The 17,297-nt window shown below is 41.7% G+C and overlaps 2 protein-coding genes across 7 annotated transcripts in view; both read right to left on the bottom strand.

Moving 5' to 3' along the window:
• Positions 1 to 26: 26 nt before the first annotated feature.
• LOC126819104 (uncharacterized) lies at positions 27 to 3,189 on the bottom strand. Its single transcript, XM_050546969.2, has 2 exons — positions 2,751 to 3,189; positions 27 to 1,704 (listed from the first exon to the last, which is right to left on the bottom strand). The coding sequence occupies exons 1-2, from the start codon at positions 3,067 to 3,069 to the stop codon at positions 758 to 760; spliced, it is 1,266 nt and encodes a 421-aa protein (XP_050402926.1). The 5' UTR covers positions 3,070 to 3,189; the 3' UTR covers positions 27 to 757.
• Positions 3,190 to 7,520: 4,331 nt separating this feature from the next.
• Positions 7,521 to 17,297, bottom strand: part of LOC126819095 (prostaglandin E2 receptor EP4 subtype) — an 83,635-nt gene continuing 73,858 nt past the window's right edge. For 5 of the 6 annotated variants that reach the window (XM_050546942.1, XM_050546946.2, XM_050546947.2 and 2 more), the window contains exons 2-3: positions 13,905 to 14,811; positions 7,521 to 10,723 (exon numbers count right to left, since the gene is read on the bottom strand). In XM_050546942.1, the coding sequence (XP_050402899.1) occupies positions 10,118 to 10,723; positions 13,905 to 14,811 (1,513 nt within the window). In that variant the 3' untranslated portion in view covers positions 7,521 to 10,117. Of the gene's footprint in view, positions 10,724 to 13,904; positions 14,812 to 15,226; positions 15,513 to 17,297 lie in introns of those variants that run through there. The other variant, XM_050546944.2, reaches the window with a different exon arrangement.

The following is a 17,297-nucleotide window of genomic DNA, read 5'->3' as shown; positions in this document are numbered from 1 at the left end:
CCCCCCCCCAACAAAATAAACTTAAATAAATAAATATGAACTTTAATATCAAACAAGGTTATTTTCTTTCTTGATACAAGATGTCGTTTCGTAATGTCGATCCCGTGTTAAGATTTCGTCTTTTTAATAGATAATTTCAAAACCATGTAGTAGCCATAGTAGTCAATATTTTCGTGATGGAGAGTCTTCAATTCAGGAATGTTCAATCGAGTATCGCCTATTTGTGCTGCACGGAGATTGTAAAGGGGCACTACTCTAAAATCCACCTTTATGGTTATGCGGCAAGGTTTATATAGTTTTAGAACAATATTATATTGATTAAGATAACGTGAAGTCGTCTTTAATATGTTATTTAATCCTTTGTGTATAACCATACTACACAAACTTCGTGCCCTGACCACAACACAACTTCGTGCCCTGACCACAACACAACTGTGTGCCCTGACCATAACACAACTTCGTACCTTGACCATAACAGAATTTCGTGCCCTGACCACTACACAACTTCGTGCACTGACCACTACACAAATCCGTGCCCTGACCACAACACAACTGTGTGCCCTGACCATAACACAACTTCGTGCCTTGCCCACTACACAACTTCGTGCCTTGCCCACTACACAACTTCGTGCCTTGCCCACTACACAACTTCGTGCCTTGACCACTACACAACATCGTGCCTTGATCACAACACAAATTCGTGCTCTGACCACCACACAAAATCATATCCATTATAATAACATAATATACAACGGGTTTAAGCTAACGACTGAGAAATATCTTCCGTTAATGTCAGAATAAAGCCGTTAGAAATTGGGCTCGGGTCCTCACTTCGTAGAGAATCACTATCCGGCGATTCCATCAGCTGATCCTGAGGTGCATCATTAAAACTGATATTTCCTATATCCAATTCTTTTAAGTCATTATCCGAAGCTGCTCTCTTGTCTATCGTGCTGGTGGGGACGTGTTTTATCACCTCAAGATTGGTGTCCATTTTGGGCGATAGCTTAATCATAGTACCGTAAACATGCGAATATTTCGTACACAATCTCAATCCGTCCTTATACGTGTCCAGATCTGAACACTCGTCCACGTTACTAGCAGTCCTGACGCAGCATTTTGTATTGACGGGCATTTCGAACAGGATGTTTCGTTTGTTTAATATCGTACAAGCAATGATGCTTTCCTCTTCTGTCGCCGCATGGATGATGAACATTCCTGTGAAGATACACGGAACGCTCGGAGCTTTCCCATACAACAATCTCACCTTCACAGGCAAGGTCAGCTCACTGAGTATATCTTTCATGGAATACACCGGATGATCATCGTATTTACCCTTTTCGAAGAGGGCGTTGAATTTACCCTTATGCGTCAAGGGAATAAGGACCTCCTTGTGGTCAGTACTCGTGATGCACTTCAAATATTTCACTTCATAAGTTGTAAATTGGGTATGCTTCTTTTTAAACATCCCAGTTTCAGCTTCAGTTTTCCACTTGGCTGTGAAGATGCTGTGTGTTGTAAGTACGGAACCAGCAGGGATATTTCGTTCGAGATATTGCTGCTCCCCATCATCGTTTGTGCTGATCCGAATGGCTTTGATGTTGGATCTCGTGAAAAACCTTTTTGGTAAGGATTCGGCTAATTGGCCGATGGTTCTATAACAGGGTGCCCGACTGAAATCAGGCGGCACTTCTTCAAACATGCCTAAAACAAAGAACAAAAAGCAGAAATGAAATGAAATGGGGTTTAATGTCCTACTATTTTGCTCCGAACTGGGCTAATGAAGACGGGCATACGCCATACAGTGTGATATGAAGTGCATTTTGCCATGACAGCGGCACTACGGTCTACTCTTATATCGAATTCCAACTGTCAAGGGATCGTTTACGTGCACGCCAATGTGTACACGGGTACTCGGGTTTTCGTCTCATCCGAATGACGACTAGACAGCTGTCCTTGTCAGGCCCTCCGTCCTGCATCATTGACAAGCCGGAACCACGCCGGAAAATCTGCATGAACGAACACAAAAAGCAACGTAACATATTACATATTGACATTACTAAAGCAAAGTCTAGTTGGATCTTAACAGCTCGGCGGGGGGGGGGGGCGAATGGTTAGCGTGTGCGGGCTGTATCATAATGTCTGTTATTGAGTCAACTGGCGTGGTTTCGATTCCCCGGTTGTACGTGACAAGGATTAGGGTCGCCTGTATAACCTCGTGCTAAAGACCCCTACGTGCAAGCGTATTATTCAAATAAAATTGAAACATGTTGGCTCCGAAATGACCTAGTTCTCTCTCTCTCTCTCTCTCTCTCAAATTAATTGGGGAACCACGGTGGTTAAGTGCGTAAGACGCTGGCTCGCTAGCCCCGAGGTTGCGGGTTCGCTGCCGGGGTTGGCCAAGAAAGTTCATCGGGTTTTCCAGGAGTGCGGTCGTCTGTCCAGCCTCGTGGGTTTTCTCCGGGTTCTCCAGTTTCCCCCACTGCTAAAGACCCCTACACGCAATGAAATATTGAAATAAAAGTGAACCATCCATATGTTAGTCCTGAAATGACCTAGTTTGTGTCAAGTGGACGTTAAACCCCATTTCTCTCTCTCTCTCTCTCTCTCTCTCTCTCTCCTTAATCGCGTGTTTCGGTGCATGGTGACCTATCTATGTTTATAAGATATGCCACAATTTAGTTATTGTAGATTTAAATATGGCCTGAACAGACTTCCGTATATTGATATAGACATGTGCTTAGACTCACCTTCATAATCTTCTGGAATGAAAATGGTCTGCCCCACCTCCAAATATCCTCCCGTATTGTCTTTACAGATAGTTCGAGCTGAGGCCTGTTTCTTCTTCACCTTCGTATAAAACAAAACTGGCGAGTTCGCATAAATCTTCAAACCAGGTACTAATTCACCGGCCTTGTCTTCAAACCGTACAACCGAGGGTAAATTTTTATCATTTTCAAATATATCTAACGTGTATTCCTCATCAGCGAACTGGAACTTCACTGGTTTATCTTCATTCGGATCACTGTCGCTATTTCCACTGACAGTCGTGTCGATAGACGACGCCATTATTTGATTTAATGTTTATAACCAACGAGTTCAGCGTTCACTGAAGCAGTCATTCACTTCAATGGATTCTATCGACAAAACAAGTCTATTCATAAGTTAAGACGAATACTCTAGGCTCGTTAAGCCTTCACTCCTATAAACTATTAATAGAAACGCGTAAAACCGGTTTGCATGCAAATATTGACAATATGACATACCGTACTTCATATTGTTTAGATCTATTTTATAAGGCCAACTTCAATTTTAGTCAAAGGTCACGAGATCTAAACAGGGCTAGAGCTAATCCCAACCCTAACCCTAACCCTGGACCTAACCCCAATGCTTACCCTAACCGTAACCCACAATCTCGCCAACAATCACGTGCCCTTATCTTATTTACATCGCAGTGACCTTGACGAAAATTCAGCTGGCCTTAACAAATAGATTTAGCCCTACACATTTCTATTGCCGCTGAGTTTTGCCCTTTTTCTTTCTCTGTACCATGTTAGTATGTGGGTGTTTCTCCGTCATAAAATATTTCACTGGGTCAGTGGCTTTCATATTTTAAATAAAAACGCACACGCCTTTTCCATCACCATTGTGGCGTCATAAATTGAGGTGTTGGTCAATATAGAAGTGTGACGCCTTTCAATGAAATGTGTTTTGTTAAAATAATCCTACTTTCTCGTTATACATCTTTGAATCCTAAAATTCGTGAAATAAATTTATCCGATTTTATTTAAACATTTTCTTAACTCAATTTGTTTGTTATTGTTTTCACTTCAGGAAAATGAAATGGGGTTTAACGTCCTACTGTTGTGCTCCTAAACTGGGATAATGAAGACGGGCATACGCCATACAGTGTGCTATGAGGGGGGGGGGGATTTTTCCCGGGCAACGGCAATATGGCCTACTCTTATATCGAATTCCAACTGCCAAGGGATCTTTTACGTACACGCTAATGTATACACGGGTCCTCGGTTTTTCGTCCCATCCGAACGACTAGACAGCTGTCCTTGTCAGGCCCTCCGTCCTGCATCACTGACAAGGGGGAACCACGCCGGAAAATCTGGATGAACTTTCTCGGCCAATGCAGGGATCGAACACCCGACCTCCAGGCTAGCGATCCAGCGTCTTACCCACTTAGCCACGTGATCCCCTGCTAGCTATAGAACAAAATCTTTCTAATTTTTTTTTTTTTTTTTTTTTTATCGCTACTGAAACAAAATTATTACTGGGTCAAAAGTCGGTGTCACCTGTAATCTCTGGCTTGATATCAAGATGCAAATATCGTACTAAAATATTTCATCAGGAATCTTTGCAAACTTTCACCTGGAAATGAACAGCGTCTAGTTTTTTGAATGGGACGAAATCGGCGCGACCCGGTGTACACGTTGGTGTGTACGTAAAAGAATTTTGAACTCTAAAATATCACGACCGCGAGAAACGCTGTTCTGTTTCCGCCATCAATCTAGAGTTGTTTCCCTTTGCATAAGCGCATTCTGACATGTGGCGGCACTCGGTTATGGAAGACCAAACAGCCCTTTATTCAGTGTTGTAAGTCCTTATTTCCTAATTCATAATCCTTAATTCTTATTTCTTCATTTGCTGTCGTATTTCGACATTTGTACACTAAAATTAACATTTGTATCAAAAAATCAATATTTGTTTTACAAATCAGAGATTTGTTTTACAAATCAGAGATTTGTTTTACAAATCAGAGATTTGTCATATCAGATTTGTAAAATGTATTTTAATTGTTTTTTAATACAAAAATAAAATTTATTTTAGAAAATCAAAAATTAGCCTACATTTACAGTTTATCAGAAACAAATCTGGAACAACAAATTTCTAAATACAAATCTCCAAATACAAATCTTGCAACACATTTCTCCAAAAACATTTCTTCAATAACAGTTCTCGAAATCCATCGAATCGGAATATTATGACGACATGAGCGGAAATCAACCTGGCATACAATAAGTCACCATATATTAGATATTATAGTGGGGAGGGGTTTTTGCCCCATTAAAACCAATCAGAAATTGATGTTTGACGATCAGGGGAATATCAGACTTAGAAGCTATTATTCACTTATCTTACAATAGAAATGAAATGAGGTTTAACGCCCTACTGTTCTGCTCGGACTGGGCTATTGAAGACGGGCATACGCCATACAGTGTGCTATGAGGAACATTGTTCCCGGGTCGCGGCACTATGGCCTACTCTTATATCGAATTCCAGCTACCAAAGTATCTGTTAGGTGCATGGAAATGTATACACGGGACCTGGGTTTTTCGTCCTGTCCGAACGACTAGACAGCTGTCCTTGTCATCCTTCCGTCCTGCACCACGGATAAGGGGAAATCACGCCGGAAAATCTTGATGAACTTCCTCGACCAATGCAGGAATCGAACACCCGGCCTCCAGTGTAGCGAGCCAGCGTCTTGCTCACCCAGCCACTGTGGCTCCATCTTCAAGAGATATAGCAGCTAGAAATTGGAGTTGTAAGGGTTCGGGGCGGGGTTTCATACTCGAATCGGGAGTTGGTCGGATTAGAGTGGCGAGGGCAACTACAGAAAGCACGGGCCTTGGGTCTGAATGTATCCTTGCACCGAAACTCCCTTGTCAGTGATGCAGGACGGAGGGATTGACAAGGACAGCTGTCTAGTCGTTCGAATGGGACGAAAAACCGAGGTCCCGTATACACATTGGCGTGCGCCTAAAAGATCCCTTGACAGTTGGAATTCGATATAAGAGTAGGCCGTAGTGCCGCTGTCCGGGCAAAATTTCCCTCATAGCACACTGTATGGCGTATGCCCGTCTTCATTAGCCCAGTATAGGAGCAGAACAGTAGGACGTTAAACCCCATTTCATTTCATTTTGCACCGAAACTTTCTATCTTTTTACACTTGAAATATTTACCTGATGTACCGAACATCAATTGATAATGATAACAGTGGACTCTGTCACATCCGATCTCTGATCACTCCGGATTTCTGTGACATCCGACATGATTTTCATGTCCCGATTTGTTTCCTTATTACTTCAGCCAAAAAATCGCTGGTAAATCCGAATTCTGTATGTTCCGGATTCCGAAATCAATCAGCCGTCCCGTCACATAATTTCCATTGAATCGACACCGTATAATCCGTACTTCAAACGGTGGGTGTGAAGCATCCAATTATCGGTGAGATTAAAACTCAATGGGTGTGAAGCCAGAAAAAATTAACAAGTAATCACCAATCAATTATCGGTGAGATTATCGGTGTGTTGATTACTTTGATCGGTAAAGCAGTTAACCCGAGATGTTTTAGGGGAGTGGACAAGATCAACCTGCCAGTCAATTGGTCGGCCAATCGCAAAGCTTGGATGACAGGTGCCGTTTACTTTGATTGGCTTGAAAAACTGGACATAGAACGACAGATTATAAATGAACACGTAACAGAGTGGACAATTGGCTGAAGACGGGGACGATGAAGAATATACATTAACGACAGACTTGACCTATTCAAAATTCCTACGCATGCTCAACGACATTAAACACTTCGCACAGATTAAGGACGAAAAGATGATCGCAACAATTCATTTGTTAGAAGATGTTGCCCAGGACTCCGCCTTACGATATGCTTCCGGTAATCTTAAGCAAACTACTTTAAACGATTACATGCATTGATATTTATAAATATATTGTACGCATGCATTGATATTACATGTGAACGATTTTATGAATATATTGTACGCATGCATTGTTATTGTTAATTATTTAATATAATAAAATTTTGAAAGTACAGAAAAGTTTATCATTTATGAAGGGAATATCATTATGGTGATTCGAAGCTACAATATAAAAATACTTCCGGTTTTCGAAGTTACAGTATTTCCGGTTTTGGAGAAAGCTCGGTATTCCGAAACACTGTGTGATCCGAATTATTGTAACGATCCTGTACGATGTCGGATGTGACAGAGTCCACTGTATACGACTTTGTACAATGTAATCGACGGCTTTTAGCATCTGTGTGTAGACAATTGTCTTGCCAGTACAAAATTGGATGTAAGACGCAAAATTATACTGTAACTGACCTTTAATGTCACGGCCATCTTTTACAGGAGAGAGAGAGAGAGAGAGAGAGTTTACCGTCCACTCGACACAAACTAGGTCATTTCGGGACTAATATATAGTTCAATTTTATTTCAATAATTCGCTTGCGGGTTGGGGTCATTAGCAGTGGGAGGAAACCAGAGGAAAACTCCACGAGGTTGGGCAGGCAACACTACTCCTTGTCACGTACAATCGGGAATCGAAACCACGCCAGTTAAGTCAATGACAAACCTAATGATGCAGCGCGCACGCGCTAACCATTCGGCCATCCACCCCCACCACTCGACACCCACCCTCTCCTCTACAGTAGCAAAAGACGTTTGTCAGATTAGCCGCGGTACTGAAACACTACTAAATAAAAATTCAAAAAAAATTTTATCCAACGTTTATTGGTTTTCAAACGATTTGATCACAATTAATGGACTATACTGTAAAAATAATAATAAACAAGACAAAAAAATAATTTACAAAATATACCACGATCAAAATGAATAAGTACATATTAACATATTAAGCGGCTGTATGAAAAATATATAGAAATGTTGAAATGAAATGAAATGGGTTTTAACGTCCTACTGTTCTGCTCCTAACCTGGGCTAATGAAGATGGGCATACGCCATACAGTGTGCTATGAGGGAAATTTTGACCGGGCAGCGGCGCTACGGCCTACTCTTATATCGAATTCCAACTGCCAAGGGATCTTTTACGTGCACGCCAATGTGTACACGGGACCTCGGGTTTTCGTCCCATCCGAACGACTAGACAGCTGTCCTTGTCAGGCCCTCGATTCTGCATCACTGACAAGGGGAAACCACGCCGGAAAATCTGGATGAACTTTCTCGGCAAATGTAGGGATCAAACACCCGACTTCCAGGCTAGCGAGCCAGCGTCTTACCCACTTATATAGAAATGTTGAAATGGCGACGTTAGATGAATAAAAACAGGGTCTATATAAATGATAATTTACATATGCAGACTGGTCAATCTCGTCCAAATGTCGTGGTCAGGACTGTAGACTGGATATCCAGCTCTAAATGAAGTGGACTTGATAAAATGGTCTATACTGCACGATCTGCGAGAAATGGCGTACGAGAGAACAAGAAATGGGGTTAAAGTCCACTCGATGCAAACTAGGTCATTTGGGGACTAGCATATGTTTCAATTTTATTTCAAATAATTCGCTCGCGCGTAGGGGTCTTTAGCAGTGGGAGGAAACTGGAGGACCCGGAAAAACCCACGAGGTTGGACAGGCCACTCTACTCCTTGTCACGTACAAGCGGGGAATCCAAACCACGTCAATTGACTTAATGACAGGCCTTATGATATAACGCGCACGAGCTAACCATAAGCCCCCACCCTCTTTCAATGGCGTACAATCACATATCAAAGAATAGTCTCTATCATTCAGACACATTTCTACGAATTAGTCTGCATGGAGAATAACTAGGTCTGCGGCTAGATTATCCGGTCTTTTTCATTATCATGAACAAAATCTAAGGGAGGTATCTAGCCTTAGCCCTAAAACAAAATGTCGACGCCCATGAAATTAATTTAAGAATTGCCATTTCAGAAAAATCTATTTACAATGCTTGTTCAATATTCGACACTCTTGAATTTTTATTGTGAAATGTCTCTTTTCAATGGCCATATCTATGCATTTTTAGTAATCATAATTCGTCGTCACGATTCAAGTTTGTTTGTAATAATGCACGAATTATGGGATTTATTCCGGGACGGGGCGCAACTCTTACTTGACTTTAGCCAAAACGTTCCATTGCCCATGCGTAACTTGGAGTTTGTTTTTCATGTGGTTGATTATCCAGTAAATTTCGTCAAATGTTGACAACTGACCCAGACGTTGAAGACTAGGAGGTTCTAGGTGACAGAGACTAATCAAAGACCAGATTATCTGGGCTACCAACAGATTACACAGGACGTTATTCACGAAATATTCAACAAAATCAGTTATAGAATGCAGTCTTTTCAATGGATAACGGCTAATATATACTAATATTTGAACTAAACCCTCAAAATATCATAGTGTCATTCTGACTCGTAGTATATATACAAGCTATCTGATTACAATACAGGGGCCTGTTTCACGAAATTTTAACTAAGATAAAATCCAAATTTTAGTAATTTGATTGGATAATATTAGATTGATTTTAGTGCTTAGCCAATCAAAATTGAAGTATCTACTAAAATTTGGATTTTATCTTTAGTTAAAATTTCGTGAAACAGGGCCCAGATCTATATTTCGTTTCGTTTTTACATACTTTCGATGGCCTACACTACATGGAAGATCTGACCTGTTGTAGCGATAGGTCGCGTAAGAGGTCATACGAGCGGTTTTTGATTAATCAATCAGCATTGATGCTACTAGAGGATTACACACAGTTCAGTGCAAAACACGCCGAAAGCTCGCCGTAACAGACCGTTTCACTGGCTAATAGCTCACATCATTCAGAAACGTCAATGATAACAACTCTTCCAGATCCTAGTGTAGTAAAGACAAGTAAAATGAAATTTTGAACTATAAAAACGAAACGAAATCCTGTGTTTTAATCAGATTGATATACAAGTAAAAAAAACGAGTAGTGTAGGCGCGAGTTCAACGTGTTGGGTAGTCGGCTTTTCAATCTAACAAGCCTGTTCTACGTCATGACCCGGTGTCACGTAGGAGCTAGTCTGACAAATTAGAGCCGATTATCCAGTGTATCAGACAGACAAGGGGTCACGTAGCACCGAGTCTGACGTATTAGAGTCGATTATCCAGTCTGTTAGATCGTTATGATGATGAATGATAAAAGTTTACAGGTACACACATAGAATCACAGTATTAGAGAGAACAACGAATCCTCGCAACGTCTATACGTCACAGTTTGTCGAAATGACGTCGTCAAAATTAAAAGCAAAACAAAATTAAACCTGAGACGAACATAAAAAAAAAATCACAAATCAATGCGCTTTATCGCCGACTCGAATCGAGGCTGTTTGGAGTTTTACCCTTTTCAACATCCTCAGCTGTCAAACAGTTCGGCAGACTATTCAGTCTTTGCACTAAAGGGAAATTACTCTTGGATTTTTCCTCGCAACTATTGAACGATCGTCTGCATTTTTTACTTAAATTTTTGGAATTTTCTTTAATTTCATTCTTGAGGAATACGTCTGTTTCGGAATCACCGTTTCCCGCGTCTGGAAGTTTTTTATCCACTGGTGAACTCGGAGCAGGCGTCTTCACCGTGTTTACTACGGGAACTAACTTGGCAGTACTATCACAATCGACGCTGGCTATCGACAGGCATGGATGATGATGATCAATAACGTCCTTATCGAAGTTTTTACTGGGCTGTGTTTTCGATCCAGCGTGGTGAGAATATTTCTGGGTTATCGAATTACTCTTGTGTGAAAATATATATCCTTTAAGCCGTTTTAGTATTTTTATAAACATGGCTTTCCTCAACAAGATATATAACCAGGGATCCAGTATCTGGTTTATACTGGCTAATCGCACACTGATCAAATCCTTGGCCCGATCTGTCTTCCCGGTCACTTGGTTAATAATTATATGGACCTGAAAAATACAAAAGAAACTTTATTCAAAAATAGTTCATCGAGGTCACGGTGGCTAAGTGGGTAAGACGCTGGCTCGCTAGAATGGAGGTCGGGTGTTTGATCCTTGCATTGGCCGAGAAAGTTCATCCAGATTTTCCGGTGTGGTTCCCCCTTGTCAGTGGTGCAGGACGGATGGCCTGACAAGGACAGCTGCCTAGTCGCTCGGATGGGACGTAAAACCGTGTATACATTGGCGTGCACGTAAAAGATCCCTTGGCCCAGTTCGGAGCAGAAAAATAGGACGTTAAACCCTATTTCATTTCTTTTCCTTTATTCAAAAATATATTTTTCTAATTAAAAATATTATGAATTACTCGATACCACTTCTCATGGCAGTCAGAACACCCCCATCCCCACCCCTCTTACTTCCACCCAACACCTCTCTAAAAGCTGGCCACACTTCGGCCAACACACCAACCCGCTGGAATTTCACGATAAACACACGGACCTACTGGAATATCTCGGCCAACACCCCCGACCACCTGGAATATCTCCGCCAACACCCCGACCTCCTGGAATTTCTTAGCCAACACCCCAACCCGCTGGAATTTCACGACAAACACACGGACCTACTGGAATATCTCCGCCAACACCTCCTGGAATGGAATATCTCCGCCAACACCCGTGTTTCCTCTTACTAGTTGTTGCCATTTCGGTCAATTCAATGTAATACTAATTATAATTACATTATAGATTTCTGGCTAGCGGGCGCCATGGTGGCTCAGTGACTAAAGCGCTGATTGACTAACCAAGAGGTCTCAGGGTTCAATGCCAATATTGGCCTTGAATGTTCCTTAGGATTTTCCAGTGTGTTTCCTATTTTAAGTGGTGCAGTGGTGTCTAGTCATTAGGATGGGAAGAACACCAAGGTCATGTGAACACCTTGGTGTGCACGTTAAATAACCCTCGTCAGTTAGAATACAAAATGAGCATAGGCGCCAGCGCGCGCTGTCCGGGCAAAATATCTCCCACAACACAATGCACGGCGTATATCTGTCTTAATTAACCCGGTGGGTGCATAAAAAAAGTAAGACGTTAAACCACATTTCTCTCTAACCCCGTCCTATAGAGTGGGTTGGGTGGCCGAATGATTAACGGGTTTACGCGGTATTATAAGGTCTGTCATTGAGTCAAGTGGCGTGGTTTCCATTTCCCGTTTGTACGCGACATGGAGTAAGGTCGCCTGTTCAAACTCGTGGGTTTTCAAATCCAGTTTCCTCTCACTGCTCAAGACCCCTACGCGCAAGCGATTTATAGAAATAAAATTGACCTAGTTTGTGTCGAGTGGGCTTTAACCCCCCTCCCCTCTCTCTCTCTCTCTCTCTCTCATTGGGATTTTCCGGCATGGTTCCCCTCTCTCTCTCTCTCTCTCTCTCTCTCTCTCATAGAGAGAAAGGTTTACAAATGAAATGATTGTGTAATAATTTTTAAGTGATATCACTGTTTATTGTATACTAAAACACAGTAACCGTCATTAATAACAGCAATAAACGACAATAAAATAATAAAAGCAAATGGGAATACTTGTCACGGATCAATTTATAACCATTTCTTTTTTTTATTAACTAACCGAACAAAACAAAACGATTAATACAATAACTATAAACACAACGTGAAGATTGAAATAGATTTATCTGGGGAATACCCATTATTGACAATAACTGTAAACACAACGTGAAGATTAAACTAGATTTATCTGGGGAATACCCATTATTGACCATAACTGTTTTGTTTTGTTTCATTGTATCAATTCGGACATTGATTCTCGTCGTTCCTTCAATGTTTATAACGTGTTTATAGTGTTCATCTTTTAAATAGGGGAGGTTGGATGGCCGAATGATGCTGTATCATAAGGTCTGTCATTGAGTCAACTGGCGTGGTTTCGAATCCTCAGTTGTACGTGACAAGGAGTAGGGTCGCCTGTCCAACTTCATGGTTTTTCTCCGGGTCCTCCGATTTCCTTCCACTGCTAAAGAAGCCTACGCGCAAGCGAATTATAGAAATGAAAAATTGGACCATGTGTTAGTCCCCAAATGACCCCATCTATCTATCTCTCTCTCTCTCTCTCTCTCTTAAATATTTCATACGGAAATAGCGCTCTTTAGCAACTCGGTTGCTGGATAAATACATTATTATTATTATTACTTCAAGTTTCGCCATTGCAATTTCAAAACAATTAGTGGAAAAGAGAGAGAGAGAGAGAGAGAGAGAGAGAGAGAGATCTGCTTTCAATGGCGTACGAGAGAACGAGAAATGGGGTTTAACGTCTACTCGACACACACTAGGTCATTTTTGGATGAACATATGATTCAATTTTATTTCAATAATTGGCTTGCCCGTAGGGGTCTTTAGCAGAGGACCCGGAGAAAACCCACGAGGTTGGACAGGCGACCCTACTCCTTGTTACCTAAAGCCGGGTAATCGAAACCACGCCACTTGACTCAATGACAGATCTTATGATCCAACGCGCACGCGCTAACCATTCGTCTATCCAACCGCCTAGGCGAGAAGTATAATAAACATATCTGGGATATATTCATTTCAAGGTTTGTCAATGATTATGACAATTTGAAGACAATTAGTGATGCTTTACACGATGATGTGATAATTGATGGGATTCTATTATTGTTGTAGAGGCGTTAATGTTTTTATTTATTGTGTATACTAATGTTATTATACTGATGGACACGCGAAAGTATAATTTATCATTAATGCGTGTACATCTTGTTTTACTTGGCTCCTCGTTAACAATAGAGTCCATTACTGATATCATAAACCTTAATTAAACATAGCTATCTTTATAGATAACAACTGAAATGAGAAGAGAGAGAGAGAGAGAGAGAGAGAGAGAGAGCGAGAGAGAGAGAAAGAGAGAGATGGTGTTTAACGGCCACTAGACCTAAACGAGGTCATTTTGGGACTAAGATATGGTTTTCAATTTTATTTCAATAATTCGCTTGCGCGTTAGGGGTCTTTAGCAGTAGGAGGAAACCGGAGGACCCGGAGAAAACCCACGAGGTTGGACAGGCGACCCTACTCCTTGTCACGTACGATCAGGGGGGTCGAAACCGCGCCAGTTGACTCAATGCCAGACCTTATGATATAACGCGCTAACCCCCGAACTATGCAAATATACTTACATTAAGAGGTAACCAACAAGTGGTGAATACTATGGTTATTGCACATAAAAACCAAGCCATCTGGGTCTCAATTTCCATCTGAAGAATCGATTTAGGTTTCACCGAGTACCTCCTTTCTACGGAGGGGGAGTTTATTATCTTGCGGCTTCTCCTCATGATGATGAGAGTGACCACCACCGTCACGTTACACACGACCATGATCACAATAAAGAGGATATTTAATATTGCGAATATACTGGCATAAGCTGTATCCAAATTACTTTCTCGGTGGAAGTTCAAGAAACACCAGGATCCTGGGAACTGGTGCTCGTAACTACCAAATCCCATCAAAGGGAAGGAGCAGATGAACATGGTGATGATCCAGCACGCCACGATACAATACTGAGCCATTCTTCTGGTAGCAACACGGGCGTAGAAATAAGAGAATCGTAAAGCCACAAACCGTTCCAGAGACATACTGCAGGCGATTAGCGGAGTCAAGAGTCCGAACCACACCATGACGAATCCATGATACGTACACAGTTCATCTCCTCCGACCCACTTTAAATTATTTGCGTACGTTAAGATGGCGATGGGCCCAGTACAGAGTTGTCCAATGAGATCAGTCCAAGCTAATCCGAGAAGTAGCGGGAAGAATATTGTCTTCTTCATTTCTCTTTTGGATGTGTAGAGCACCAGCAACGCTAATATGTTTCCCAAGACACCCGTGGACAGCATCAATATCGGCGTCGAGAGACTGATCCCAAGCGCTGCTTTATTGCATCCCGTGGAGTTGCCCACTGCCGGGCTGCTACAAACAACATCAAAGCCCTTGTCGATTTTCATCGTCATGTTAAAGTTTGTTATATTTCCTGGAGACATTGTGTCGTTGAGGTCTTGGTCCCAGGGCTCGCTCGGTCCACTGTACCTGCAAAACACAAAAAGAAGAAATGAAATGAAATGGGGCTTAACGTCCTACTGTTCTGCTCCGACTTAGCTAATGCAGTCGGGCTTACGGTGTGCCATGAGGGCAATTTTTCCTGGTCAGCGGCGCTACGACCAACTCTTGTTTCGAGTTCAAACTGTCACGCGTGCTTTACGTGTACACCAATGTGTACACAGTAGAATGAATTTTTCGTCCCATGCGAACCACTAGACACCCCTCCGTATTGCACCGCTGACCAGGGAAAACCGCGCAGGAAAATCCAGAGAAACTCTCTACAGGCGCGAATCCGAGACCACCTAGTAAGCGAGTCAGTGTCTTACTCACTGAGCTACGGCGGCTAAAATTCCAATTCCTAACGTATCAGGAATTGTGCACTGCACGGGCGAGGTATACTCACTTCTTATGAACACCTAATGACACTTTTGGTGGTGTATTTTAGAAAATCAGATAGTGTTCAATTACTAAAGATAAGCGTCCCTTGCATCACTGAAAGATAACCCGTTCCTGCAGTTGACTTTTCAATCCGCCATGAGTCCAGAATTCACTAATGATAACCAGCCCTTCTTTGCAAGTCACTATATCATGTGCCCATGAATAAAACGGAACTGTCTGTTTTGTACCAGGCACATATCGGACTGTTGTTAATTGAACTGAATAGGCTTGTCATTAAGCTGCAATAAAACACGAATGTTGTAAAACCACGTGACTATTTAATGAGACATACGGCTGATATAAAGTTAATGAATAGAAGATATCGATAGCAGCGATTAGATTCCTAGTTCAACCATTTATTTAATTAGTAAAAAATAAATTAATATCAATCAAGGTCCCCACAGAGATGGCTTGACATACGATATCCTCGTCATTGGAAAAACAAACAAATCGCGTCATTTCTTATAATCCTAGCGATAGGCTTGGGCTTGTTTCACGAAATTTTAACTAAGATAAAATCCAAATTTTAGTAATATGATTCGATAATATTAGATTAGATTGATTTTAGTGCTTAGCCAATCAAAATTAAAGTATCTACTAAAATTTGGATTTTTATCTTTAGTTCAGATTTCGAGAAACAGGGCCCTGGTTTCGAAAGCCCCGCCCATTCTCTTAGTGTGATGTACAGCAGATGATCTTTATGGACATGCTTTTGTTATATGGAAATGACGTGTCGGAAACGTCATATCCGTTAAATAATGGCGGCCGTCAGAAGTAAAGGTGACAAAGTGACAAGGTAATGGATGTTATTGTTTACAGGTTTTCACCTGAAGTGAGTCTAGTCTATGTGAATATATCGAGCTATTAGTGGGTGAGGGGGTGGGGCAGGGCAACTGCCCTCGTCTTAACTACCCCCCCCCCCCCCAAATATGAATTTCATTCCGACGGGTATTTTGGCTGTTTTAATGGAATTTAAATATGGTACACTGTAAGATTAGTCAATTTTTCATTATAGGTCATGAGATGTAAACAGGGCTAGCGTTAATCCCAACTCTAAGCCTAAACCTGGACCTAGCCCCAATGTTTACCCTAAACCTTACCTACAATCTCGCCAACAATAACGTGCCCTAATCTTATTTACATCTCAACGACCTTGACAAAAATTGTGCTGGCCTTAACAAATAGATTTAACCCTGTTTGTAACCAGCTGCTTGTACTTCCGGGTCAGGAAAATGTCTAAATGCTCCACTAGGAAGTTAATTAGTCCCTTTTATCTTGTTTTTGTATATCATAACCCCATTGTGTCATAGGCCTTTGATCTTGTTGTTGCCACGTATGGTTTCAACCTTGTTGTTGTAATTTTCTCTATATATGTTGCTTCAAGTTTTGTTATATTGTATTAGCTTCAAAACGTTGAGAGAATACTTCTTCAAAACGTCGCCTAAATAAATCAGTAGCTGTTTTCCATAAATGTCTCTTAATTAAAAGAGAGTGAGAGAAAGACAGACAGAGAAAGAGAAATGAAATGAAATGAAATGGGGTTTAACGTCCTACTGTTCTGCTCCTAACCTGGGCTAATGAAGACGGGCATACGCCATACAGTGTGCTATGAGGGAAATTTTGCCCGGGCAGCGGCACTATCGCCTACTCTTATATCGAATTCCAACTGCCAGGGAATCTTTTACGTGCATTCCAATATATACACGGGACCTCGGTTTTTCGTCTCATCCGAAGGACTAGACAGCTGTCCTTGTCAGGCCCTCCGTCCTGCATCACTGACAAGGTGGAACCACGCCGGAAAATCTGGATGAACTTTCTCGGCCAATGCAAGGATCGAACACCCGACCTCCAGGCTAGCGAGCCAGCGCCTTACCCACTTAGCCACCTGATCCCCCCAGAGAAAGAGAGATAGAGAGATGGGTTAACGTCCACTCGACACAAACTAGGTCATTTCGGGTTCAGTTTTATTTCAATAATGGGGTCTTTAGCAGTGGGAGGAAACCAGAGGACCCGGAGAAAACCCACGAGGTTAGACA

Source organism: Patella vulgata, chromosome 4 (genome assembly GCF_932274485.2).
Source record: "Patella vulgata chromosome 4, xgPatVulg1.2, whole genome shotgun sequence".
In the NCBI taxonomy this organism is placed as follows: Eukaryota; Metazoa; Mollusca; class Gastropoda; family Patellidae; genus Patella; species Patella vulgata.
Note: the sequence above shows the minus strand (reverse complement) of the source record. Positions and strands in the feature narration are given on the sequence as shown.